This window comes from Rana temporaria, chromosome 6 (assembly GCF_905171775.1).
Source record: "Rana temporaria chromosome 6, aRanTem1.1, whole genome shotgun sequence".
Lineage (NCBI taxonomy): Eukaryota > Metazoa > Chordata > Amphibia > Anura > Ranidae > Rana > Rana temporaria.
This window is the reverse complement of record NC_053494.1, coordinates 3751385-3764463: the sequence shown is the minus strand read 5'-3', so window position 1 is coordinate 3764463 and position 13079 is coordinate 3751385. Positions and strand designations below refer to the sequence as shown.

The 13079-nt window shown below is 41.0% G+C and overlaps 1 protein-coding gene and 1 long non-coding RNA gene across 2 annotated transcripts in view; both read right to left on the bottom strand.

Annotated features, from left to right (window-relative positions):
- Window positions 1-2427: 2427 nt before the first annotated feature.
- On the bottom strand, window positions 2428-9086 carry LOC120942914. The gene is made up of 3 exons (XR_005750264.1): window positions 9053-9086; window positions 5131-5151; window positions 2428-3010 (listed from the first exon to the last, which is right to left on the bottom strand). It is a non-coding gene; the product is annotated as an uncharacterized LOC120942914 (long non-coding RNA).
- Window positions 9087-11529: 2443 nt separating this feature from the next.
- Window positions 11530-13079, bottom strand: part of LOC120942827 (uromodulin-like) — a 40668-nt gene continuing 39118 nt past the window's right edge. The window contains exon 11 of the mRNA XM_040355753.1: window positions 11530-11628. Within this exon, the coding sequence (XP_040211687.1) occupies window positions 11530-11628 (99 nt within the window). The remainder of the gene's footprint in view (window positions 11629-13079) is intronic.

Sequence of the window (13079 nt, the reverse complement as noted above, 5' to 3'; positions counted from 1 at the left end):
TTAGTAGATCATACTGTAGTCCTATTAATCATGTGTTTTTTGTGAAATGTGAAAAAAATGGTTTTAACCACTTCCGTACCGCATATAGTCATATGACGTCCACAGAGGGGATCTCCCATCCTGGGTGGACGTCATATGACATCCTGGACTTTGTGCGGGGATATCTGAATGATGGGTGCAGCTAGAGGCATCATTCAGATATCATTGTTTCCCAGGGGCGATCCTGCGCACCATAAGCATGATCATATCGGCGGGTCGTTCCGCCGCTTGGTCATTCTTATAGGTGGTGGGAGGGGACATCCCCCCCTCCCGCCACCATCCGGTGCTTCTCCAGGCTCTCCCGTGCCATCGGGGGCCCGGAGAAAGAATCGTCCAGCGCCGGATAGGAAGCATAGAGATGACTGGTGACTAGATATTTTACAAAAAAATTGGACTAACTTTACTGTTTTGTTATTTTTTAATTCATGAAACCATTTTCCCCCCAAAAAAAGGCATTTGAAAAATTATTGCGCAAATACCATGCAAGATAAAAAGTTGCAATGACCGCTATTTTATTCCCTAGGGTGTCTGCTAAAAAAACATATATACCGTATTTTCCGGCGTATAAGACGACTTTTTACATCTAAAATCATGCCCCAAAAGTCGGGGGTCATCTTATACGCCGGGTACCTGCCATCCATTATTCAAAAGCCGCGCCTCCTCCCCAGGCTGTTCCGTGATAGGCGGAACACTCATTTTCCCAGCAGAGCCTCTGTTCAGTATTCCGCCTATCACGGATGCCTTCTCATCCTCGGCCTTGGACGAGAGGACATCCATGATTGGCGGAACACTGAACAGAGGCTCTGCTGTGAAAATGAGTGTTCCGCCTATCACGGAACAGCCTGAGGAGGAGGCGCGGCTTTTGAATAATGGATGCCCGCAGCCTGAGAAACTCTGCAAACAGGAGAAGGTAAGCAGATCGTCGAGGCAGGCATACTGGCACAGTGAGGCAGGCATACAGGCACAGTGAGGCAGGCATACTGGTACAGTGAGGCAGGCATACTGGCACAGTGAGGCAGGCATAATGGCACAGTGAGGCAGGCATAATGGCACAGTGAGGCAGGCATACAGGCACAGTGAGGCAGGCATAATGGCACAGTGAGGCATGTATAATGGCACAGTGAGGCATGTATAATGGCACAGTGAGGCATGTATAATGGCACAGTGAGGCATGTATAATGGCACAGTGAGGGGTCGTCTTATACAGTGAGTATATCCCAAAACCAGCATTTTAGCTGGAAAATTAGGGGGTCTTCTTATACGCCGGCAAATACGGTAATGTTTGGGGGTTCTGAGTAATTTTTTAGCAAAAGAATGATGATTTGTACATGTAGGAGAGAAGTGCCAGAATAGGCCCGGTATGGAGGTGGGTATAAAAGCCCGGTATTGAAGAGGTTAATTATACCTTCTTAGCTTTCTTTATATTACTTTAGCACCTTAAAAGTCATATGCGGTTTAATTTTTGATTGTGTATATTATAGTTGCAGACTGTATACATCAGTTATCTGGGAGGATCCCATGGTGTACCTTTGTCAAAAAAGACAACCCAACACAACTTTTCTTTTTAGATGCCATTTATTATATCTGTATAATATTTATTGAAAAGCATTTCCATAATATTTGTTTATATTCCAAACTAACAGTGATTAGAGATAGTTTTGGTAATCAGGTTGAGTATATAGAAAATAATCACATAAAATGCCATCAAAAAAAGATTCCCTTTAACCCATATACTGTATATATCTCCGATTTATACCTTGGAGAGACGTCCTACTTTGGCCAAGTTTTTAGTCTTCTAGATGTTTCCACATTTTTGACCTGCCTTTGTGTTTTCTCCTTCTTCTGGCTATGCTGGTCAGCAAACTTCTCACACATTTATTAATGTTTTCATGTTTTTATATAAGATTTAAATGATATTCTGGTAACTCTGAGGCCTTGTACACACGACCAGACATGTCTGATGAAAACGGTCCGTTTTCATCGGACATGTCTGCTGGGAGATTTTGGTCTGATGTGTGTACACACCATCAGACCAAAATCCCCGCGGACAGAAACCGCGGTGACGTGGCGGCGATGTGGCGGCGACGATGACGCGGCGACGTGCGCGAACCAGGAAGTTCAATGCTTCCACGCATGCGTCGAATTACTTAGACGCATGCGGGGGATTTCGGTCCGATGGTTAGGTGTACTAACTATCGGACATGTCCGATGGACAGGTTTCCACCGGACAAGTTTCTTAGCATGCTAGGAAACTTTTGTCCGCTGGAAACCTGTCCGCTAGGCCGGAAAACTGCCCGGTAGGCCCTACACACGGTTGGACATGTCCGCGGAAACTGGTCCGCGGACCAGTTTCAGCGGACATGTCCGGTCGTGTGTACGAGGCCTGACTGTACTAGTTCTCCCAATATTTACCATCTTGCCAAGACTTTGTCTGCCGTAGAAGATCCTGCTTTGCTCTGAGTGATTATAGAACCCTTCCCCAATATGTATAGTTACACCGATCTGCAAATCTGATACCAATTCACACTGGTAAGTCAGTATGATAGGCCCTGTTCATACCTGTGCGATTTTCTGCTTGAAGCTCTAAAATGCTCAACAAGGCAAATCCCATTAATTTCAATGGCCCCTGTTCACATCTTAGCGTTTTGTCGCCCAAAAGCAAAATGCCCATCGCTCAAAAAAGTACACAAGCTTATTTTTGGTAGACTGGGCCCCATAGACTTCTAAAGAGAACGCCTGCAAATGTGCAACATGAACGCTTTATGAGCGTTTTGTCACTCGTTTTCTGCTTAAACAGCAGTTCTCCATCCCTAATCTCCTCCCCCTCTCCTCCACCTAGTGCTTCCTATTGGCTAAACAAAAACACCCAGAGCTGTAAAACGCTCAGATGTGAATGCCACCTAATACCAGTACAATAGTAACAGGAAAACAATGGCGGAGAAGAAAAGCTTTGCAGTTGGTACAGCAGGGCCTGGAAGACAAAAAACATAAATGGTAATTAAAAAAATAAATAAAATAAACATTATGTAACAGCAACCCAATCCATACACAATTATTCTCCAGTAAGACGGTATCAGGGAACTCTGCAGTGAGCCTCCCCCAGCAGTCTGTGTATAATAAATCCAACAATTCAAATGTAAGGGATTTACTACAGAGCAGAGCTGTGCGAAAAGTTCAGCCTGAGCATCGGTTTGAGCCGAACATTGGCTGTTCCCCCCCATTTGAAGAACACCCAAAAAATCACAGATTACTGACATTGCTAGTAAAAAAAAAATATACCGTATTTATCGGCGTATACCGTGCACTTTTTTGCCCTGAAAATCAGGGCAAAATCGTGGGTGCGCGGTATACGCTGATACCCGCTTTCCCACGCCGAGTTTTGAATACTGCGCCGACATATACCGAGCACAGTACACTCGGGTATAGTTGGCCAGTCTCGGCTCCTTCCGCGCTCACGTCCTGGATGTACAGGACGAGAGCGCGAGTGTTGCCGAGCCTGCCCGACAATACACGAGTGTACTGTGCTTTGTATATGTCGGCGCAGTATTCAAACTCGGCGCGGGAAACGAGCGGGGAGGACGCAAGGACGCCGCAGAAGGACGCCGGACCCGACGAAGAGGACACCCGAAGCCCGCAGACGGACCCCGGACCCGACGAAGAGGACACCCGAAGCCTCGGAAGGACGCCGGACACGACGAAGAGGACACGCGAAGCCGCAGAAGACTGCCGGACCCGATGAAGAGGCCACTTTAGGGGTGCGCGGTATACGGCGATAAATACGGTAATAATAAAAATACCATAAATCAATAACCTATTTTGTAGACGCTATAACTTTTGCGCAAACCAATCAATATACACTTATTGTGATTTTTTTTACCAAAAACATGTAGAATAATATATATTGACCTAAACTAAGGAAAACATTTGTTTTTTTAACCACTTAAGGACCACTTCACGCTGATATACGTCGGCAGAATGGCACGGCTGGGCACAATCACGTACCTGTACGTGTCTCTTTAAGGCCCAGCCGTGGGGTCGCGAGCGCGCCGCCGGCAGCGCGCTCGCGACCCGGTCCGAAGCTCTGTGACTGCTCCTGCGGGACCCGCAGACCCGATCGCCGCCGGTGTCCCGCGATCGGTCACCGGAGCTGAAGAACGGGGAGAGGTGAGTGTAAACACACATTCCCCGTTCTTCATTGTGGCAGTGGCAGTGATCGTCTGTAACCTGATATAGGGAAAGACGATCACTGACGTCACACATCCAGCCCCGCCCCCTCTACAGTTAAAAACACATATGAGGTAACACTTAACCCCTACAGCTATAGTGGTTAACTCCTAAACTGCAATTGTCATTTTCACAGTAACAGTGCATTTTTATAGCACTTTTTGCTGTGAAAATGACAATGGTCTCAAAAATGTGTCAAAATTGTCCGATGTGTCCGCCATAATGTCGCAGTCATGAAAAAAAATCGCTGATCGCCGCCATTAGTAGTAAAAAAAATCATTAATAAAAATGCCATAAAACTATCCCCTATTTTGTAAACGCTATAATGTTTGCGCAAACCAATCGTTAAACGCTTATTGCGATTTTCTTTACCAAAAATATGTAGAAGAATACGTATCGGCCTAAACTGAGGAAAAAAAATGTTTTTTTATATATATTTTTGGGGATATTTATTATAGCAAAAAGGAAAAAAATATTTATTTTTTTTCTAAATTGTCGCTCTATTTTTAGTTTATAGCGCAAAAAATAAAAACCGCAGAGGTGATCAAATACCACCAAAAGAAAGCTCTATTTGTGGGAAAAAAAGGACGCCAATTTTGTTTGGGAGCCACGTCGCATGACCGCGCAATTGTCAGTTAAAGCGACGCAGTGCCGAATCGCAAAAAGGGGCAAGGTCCTTAACCTGCATATTGGTCGGGGTCTTAAGTGGTTAAAAGAATGTTTGCAAGGAACACTCCTTCCCTGGAATAGAGACTCAGATTACTTATTTTGTAAATTTTATCCCAATGAAGTTACTCCACTAATCAGCCCAGTTGTATCCACTATGACTAAAACACAATGATTATAATAATGACTTCCCTCTCTTACCTCCATCAGAAGACACAGCAGCTGGAAATAAAATGCAAACAAAAATCAGATTCATTTTCATAGAAAAACTGCATTACTCATCACATGTGTTCTGTATAATATGTATATATGTGGAGCCTTGATTGGCCCTCAAAGCTGCTGTGCAGGGAAAAACTCATACCAAAACAAATACATTTCTATTATGCTGATCATACACGGGTCGAATTTCGAAAAGATCTTTCTTTCGAAAATCTTATCTAAGAATTTTTCGTTTGGATTTCGCACCGTTAGTGGGGCTGCAGCAACAGCCGATTTTCGGACGGTCGTCGAATTTTATTAATCCAACATGTTGGATATTTTTTTAAAAAAACTAACGATTTTCTAATCAATGATGGGAGAATCGTGCGAGAAATGTATTCAAAAAATAAATGTGCATGTGCAAGAAAAGAAAATCCCCGGAAAGAAACAAAGGTTCCTGGAAAGAAAGAAGATTCCCAGACACGAAAATTCTTTTCTGTAGGAACGTGAGGTGAAATTGAAGGATTGGTTGGCCAAATTTCAAAACCAATAGTGGCGCCATCGGATCACAAAACGCACAAATTTTCTGTTTTTCGAAAGAAAGATCTTTTGAAATTCGACCCGTGTATGGCCAGCATTAATCATATTTGGGGAAATTTTTGTTTTTAAAATCTCCCTTATTCAGATTGCGTGCCAAAAATGTGCACAGATGCTCTCTACATGGATGCAATGAACCCCTTTAAGTTATTCAACCACATAGTTTTAAGGCGCCATACATGGTTCGCATTTCGAAAGAATTTTCTTTCGAAAATCATATCAAAGAATTTTCGTACGAATTTCGCACCGTTAGTGGGGCTGCAGCAACAGCCGATTTTCATGCGGCAATCAAATTTGAGAAATCCAACATGTTGGACATTTTTGGAAAAACAAACGACTTTCTGATCAATGATGGGAGAATCGTGCGAGAAATGTAATTGAAAAAAAAATGCGCATGTGCAAGAAAAGAATATTCCCGGAGAGAAAAGAATATTCCTGGAGAGAAAAGAATATTCCTGGAGAGAAAAGAATATTACCGGAGAGAAAAGAATATTCCTGGAGAGAAAAGAATATTCCTGGAGAGAAAAGAATATTACCGGAGAGAAAAGAATATTACCGGAGAGAAAAGAATATTCCCGGAGAGAAAAGAATATTACCGGAGAGAAAAGAATATTACCGGAGAGAAAAGAATATTCCCGGAGAGAAAAGAATATTACCGGAGAGAAAATAATATTCCCGGAGAGAAAAGAATATTCCCAGAGAGAAAAGAATATTCCCGGAGAGAAAAGAATATTACCGGAGAGAAAATAATATTCCCGGAGAGAAAAGAATATTCCCAGAGAGAAAAGAATATTCCCGGAGAGAAAAGTATATTCCCAGAGAGAAAAGAATATTCCCGGAGAGAAAAGAATATTCCCGGAGAGAAAAGAATATTCCCGGAGAGAAAAGAATATTCCCAGAGAGAAAAGAATATTCCCGGAGAGAAAAGAATATTCCCAGAGAGAAAAGTATATTCCCAGAGAGAAAAGAATATTCCCGGAGAGAAAAGAATATTCCCGAAGAGAAAAGATTATTCCCGGGGAGAAAAGAATATTCCCGGATAGAAAAGTATATTCCAGGAGAGAAAAGAATATTCCCGGAACAGAAAATAATATTCTCAGAGAGAAATGTATATTCCCGGAGAGAACAGAATATTCCCGGAAGAGAAAATTATATTCCCAGAGAGAAAAGATTATTCCCGGAAGAGAAAAGAATATTCCCGGAGAGAAAAGAATATTCTCAGAGAGAAAAGAATATTCCCGGAAGAGAAAAGTATATTCCCGGAGAGAAAAGAATATTCCCGGATGAGAAAAGAATATTCCCGGAGAAAAAAGAGTATTCCCGGAGAGAAAATAATCTTCCCAGAGAGAAAAGAATATTCCCGGGGAGAAAAGAATATTCCCGGGGAGAAAAGAATATTCCCGGAAGAGAAAAGAATATTCCCGGAGAGAAAAGTATATTCCCGGAGAGAAAAGAATATTCTCAGAAGAGAAAAGAATATTCCCGGAAGAGAAAAGTATATTCCCGGAGAGAAAAGAATATTCCCGGAAGAGAAAAGTATATTCCCGGAGAGAAAAGAATATTCCCAGAGAGAAAAGAATATTCCCGGAAGAGAAAAGAATATTCCCGGAGAGAAAAGTATATTCCCGGAGAGAAAAGAATATTCTCAGAAGAGAAAAGAATATTCCCGGAAGAGAAAAGAATATTCCTGGAGAGAAAAGATTATTCCCGGGGAGAAAAGAATATTCCCGGAGAGAAAAGAATATTCCCAGAGAGAAAAGAGTATTCCCGGAGAGAAAAGAATATTCCCGGAGAGAAAAGAATATTCCCGGAGAGAAAAGAATATTCCCGGAAGAGAAAATAATATTCCCGGAAGAGAAAAGAATATTCCCGGAGAGAAAATAATATTTATGGAGAGAAAATAATTTTCCTGGAAGAGAAAATAATATTCCCAGAGGGAAAAGAATATTCCTGGAGAGAAAAGTATATTCCCTGAGAGAAAAGAATATTCCCGGAGAGAAAAGAATATTCCGGGAGAGAAAAGAATATTCCCGGAACAGAAAATAATATTCTCAGAGAGAAATGTATATTCCCGGAGAGAAAAGAATATTCCCGGGGAGAAAAGAATATTCCCGGAGAGAACAGAATATTCCCGGAAGAGAAAATTATATTCCCAGAGAGAAAAGATTATTCCCGGAAGAGAAAAGAATATTCCCGGAGAGAAAAGAATATTCTCAGAGAGAAAAGAATATTCCCGGAAGAGAAAAGTATATTCCCGGAGAGAAAAGAATATTCCCGGATGAGAAAAGAATATTCCCGGAGAGAAAAGAGTATTCCCGGAGAGAAAAGAATCTTCCCAGAGAGAAAAGAATATTCCCGGGGAGAAAAGAATATTCCCGGGGAGAAAAGAATATTCCCGGAAGAGAAAAGAATATTCCCGGAGAGAAAAGTATATTCCCGGAGAGAAAAGAATATTCTCAGAAGAGAAAAGAATATTCCCGGAAGAGAAAAGTATATTCCCGGAGAGAAAAGAATATTCCCAGAGAGAAAAGAATATTCCCGGAAGAGAAAAGAATATTCCCGGAGAGAAAAGTATATTCCCGGAGAGAAAAGAATATTCTCAGAAGAGAAAAGAATATTCCCGGAAGAGAAAAGAATATTCCTGGAGAAAAAAGATTATTCCCGGGGAGAAAAGAATATTCCCGGAGAGAAAAGAATATTCCCAGAGAGAAAAGAGTATTCCCGGAGAGAAAAGAATATTCCCGGAGAGAAAAGAATATTCCCGGAGAGAAAAGAATATTCCCGGAGAGAAAAGAATATTCCCGGAAGAGAAAATAATATTCCCGGAAGAGAAAAGAATATTCCCGGAGAGAAAATAATATTTATGGAGAGAAAATAATTTTCCTGGAAGAGAAAATAATATTCCCAGAGAGAAAAGAATATTCCCGGAGAGAAAAGTATATTCCCTGAGAGAAAAGAATATTCCCGGAGAGAAAAGAATATTCCGGGAGAGAAAAGAATATTCCCGGAGAGAAAAGAATATTTCCAGAGAGAAAAGAATATTCCCAGAGAGAAAAGAATATTCCCGGAGAGAAAAGAATATTCCCGGCAACATGAAGGTTTGGTCGGCCGAATTTTGAAAATCAATGGTGGCGTCATTGGATCACAAAAAAACGAACTTTCTGATTTTGAAAATAAAATTTGTTCGAAATTTGACTGTGTATGACCTGCCTAACCAGCAACCAATGAGAGAATGTCTACTTAATTCTATTGTACATACGGTATATTTTATGTGTGATGCAGTATGTTTAAATTAAAGCTGATATATATAAAAAAAAAACGAACTCACCTCCAAGAGACGACGTTGCAGCTGAAAGTGAAATAAAGATAAAACTATTATTAACATAATTTTTATGATTAAGTTAACTTTTTTTTATTATTAAATACTTAAGGACCAAGCCTATTTTTTACACTTTGGAGTTTACAAGTTAAAATCTTTTTTTTTTCCTAAAAAAATTACTTAGAACCCTCAAACACTATGTATTTTTTTTCAGACACCCTTGAGAGTAAAATGGCGGTCATTGCAATACTTTATGTCACACCGTATTTGTGCAGCCGGCTTTTTGGGGAACAAATACACTTTTTTGTTTTAAAAAATGAGAAAACTGTAAAGTTAGCCCAAAGATAATGTTACGTCAATTAAATTGATACCCAACAAGTCACGCTTCAAAATTGCGCCCGCTCGTGGAATGGCAATAAACTTTGACACTTAAAAATCTCCATAGACCAAGTTTAAAAATGTCTACAGATTAACAGTTTTGAGTTACAGAGGAGGTCTAGGGCTAGAATTATTGCTCTCATTCTAACGATCACGGCGATAGGTCACATGTGTGGTTTTAACACCGTGTACATATGACTTGCGTATGCGTTCGCTTCTATGTGCAACCTCGGAGGAACAAAGTGCTTTTAAAAAAAAAATATATGATTTTTTTTATTTAAATTTTTTTAAACTGTCCCTTTAAAAAAATGTATCACTTTTACTCCTATTACAAGGAATGCAAACATCCCTTGTAATAGAAAAAAAAAGCATGACAGGCCCTCTTTAATGTTAGATTTGGGGTCAAAAAGACCTCAGATTTCACATTTGCACTTAGATGCAATAAACATAAAATTAAAATGTCTTTTTTTTTTTCAATTAAAAAAAAATCCCCATTAGGATCATCGGGCAGAAGTGGCGCTTGACGTTGTTTCGGTCATCCAATGGATGGAGTCGAGTGGGGGACATTTTGCCCATTTTGGACATCTCACCGCCGATCAAAGTGATTGTCATGGATATGCAATAAAGTCTGGCAGCTTACCTGTTTCCATCTGCTCATTAGAGGCCTGAATCTGTTCTGGTTGCCTTTTTATCACTTCCCCTTCCTGTAGGGCCCCACCCAGGCCATCCCAGGAAGTCTATATTAACTGTTGCACTACAGGTCTGCAGTGCTGTTCAACCGTGTTGTTAGCTTAAGTTCCTGTCAGCAGTGTGCTCCGATTACCTTCCTGTGTACCGTTTTTGGCTCATCCCTGACTTCTCCTGTTTGCCTGTGATCCTGACCTTTTGCCTGTCTCTCGGTTACCCTTGTTTGCCTGTTGCCCTGACCTCGGCTTACCCATTACTATCGCTTGTCCTGCTTGCTGCTTCCCCTCTCTCCCTGCGGGGCGTGACCTAGGGGATCCCAGGGGTCGCGACCTGGATCCAGCTGCAGCGAAGGCCATCCTCACCACTAGAGGCTCTGGTGAACACAAAGCTGGGTCTGGGGGATCTTGGGTTTACGCTTCCTCGGCTATAGGGTTCACTACCCTGTGGTGCATCCCTGACCCCAACGGGGTGCACTTGTCACCCGGCCACAGGTGACCTGACAGTGATCTCACGGTGAATCCGCCGCAGAGACCACTTTTATCTGAAAGCGGATCTCCCGGCATTTTTTTAAATACCGAAATACCAAAGTTATGGCAGCTATCTGCTGCCATAACAACAGTATTCAACGTCAAAATACCAACATATAACGACATCGGGCGGTCCGGAAGTGGATATACACAGTTCTATGTAGAGGATACATCAGATATTTCCAAAAATAGGGGCAGATCCTCAAAGAAATTACGCCGGCGTATCTCTTGATACGCCGCGTAATTTCAAATATTGTGCGTCGTATCTTTGTTTTGGTATCCACAAAACAAGATACGACGGCATCTGGGTTAGATCCGACAGGCGTACGCCGTCGGATCTTAGATGCAATTTTTCTGCGGCCGCTAGGTGGCGTTTCCGTTGTATTCCGCGTCGAGTATGCAAATTAGCTATTTCAGACGATCCACAAATGTACGAGCGGCCGGCGCAATTTTTTACGTTGTTTCCGTTTGGCTTTTTCTGGCGTATAGTTAAAGGAGCTATATGGTGGCGTACTGAATGTTAAGTATGGCCGTCGTTCCCGTGTATAATTTAGAAAATTTTACGTCATTTGCGTAAGTCGTCCGTGAATGGGGCTGGACGCCATTTACGTTCACGACGAAAACAATGACGTCCTTGTGACGTCATTTGGAGCAATGCACGGCGCATGTGCAGTTCGTTCGGCGCAGGGACGCGCTTCATTTAAATGAAACACGCCCCCTACCTGCCGAATTTGAATTCCGCGCCCTTACGCCGCGAGAGATACATTACGCCGCCGTAACTTACGGCGCGAATTCGTTGAGGATTCAAACAAAGGCAAAGTAAGTTACAGCGGCGTAGCGTATCTGACATACGCTGCGCCCGGCTCAGATCTATGTGGATCTGCCCCATAGTCTTTATAAAGAATGTGTCTTACCTTTCTGGTATATAGGTCCAATAGTTATATTTTTCACATTATTGTCGTCAACCGAAGCCGATCTCATCGCGGGACAACTCTAAAATCAGAAAATAGGTCATCAAATTATTTTATTTAAAATATTTAAAAATTTATTTTTTATGATCTATAAAAATTATTTTTGTACTAAAACATTGAATAATAGTTTCACACTTGAAACCGATATTGCAGATCATTCTGGATTTTCTAAAAAAGGAAGGTCAGTACTGACTATTAATATCACAGTTCTATCTGCTGCCTCTAGTGATTGGGGGGGGGGGGGGGGTATTCTTGGATTCTATTTTAAATGCAAATTGTGAATCTGGAGCCCATTGAAGTCATCCAGGGAGACAAATCTTGAAAATCAATGCTCTTTATTTTCAGGGCTAATAGGCAAGAAATTGTCAAACAAAAGGTACGGATAGCTGGGCACTGCCCTGGTTAACATGTACCATAGCAATAAATACATAAATACAGTAAATAAATATGTGGCTCAGAGTGAAGCAATTTTTTCTTTTAATAATGACTATCCCTTTATTTTATATTCTATTTTATTTTATTTTGAAATTTGATTCAAAAACTATTCAAATTTGAATTTCATCCGGACTGTTTGTTTAATTTTTTCGGATTCCTGTTTCTATTGTAATAATGACAAATCTGTCCGAATTTCGAACCGCACTTGTCTAACGGCGATCCCATGGTGTTGCTGCAAACCCAAATCCCATTCCTACCTACCTCCAACTTTTCACCTAAACCTAAGAAACTCTTTCCTGGCAGATGTTGAATTCTGGTGGTCTATCCCTCATTTTAATAATTTTCTGTCTAAAAAGTGCTGCACAATAATTTTCGCTATTAAAGAAAAAAAATATTGTAATGTGCGTTGCATTCATTCTTGATGTGAAATTGTGAAAACAAAGTAAAAAATAAATATAATTTACTTTACACATGATTGGTTTATCAAAATGCATAAGACTTTAGTTAAATTAGTAACAAATACAATCCTTTACCAAACAGAAATAGTTACATTCTGAGGGTTTCTACATCCCAGGTATGAGAGAATTTTATAATGTATTATAGAAACTTCCCAAAAAGCCCCAGAGTTAGGTAAATCAGAATATTTATATACTGCAAATAAAACTCTTTTTTAAAGAGAACAAATTAATGCAAAAAAAAAAAAATCATCATTATCAATTCTTTTTTACAAATAGTGAATAATTAAAATTGTCAAAAAACACATAGGGCTATATTCAGCAAGGATTTACGCTGGCGTATCTATAGATACGCCGCGTAAATTCAAAGCTGCGCTGGCGTATCTTCTTTCTGTATTCAGAAAGCAAGATACGCCGAAATTAGCCTAAGATCCGACTGGCGTAAGTCTCTTACACCGTCGTATCTTAAGGTGCATACTTACGCTGGCCGCTAGGTGGCACTTCCGTCGTTTTCGGCGTAGAATATGCAAGTGACCTAGATACGCCTATTCACAAACGTACGTGCGCCCGGCGAAATTTTTTA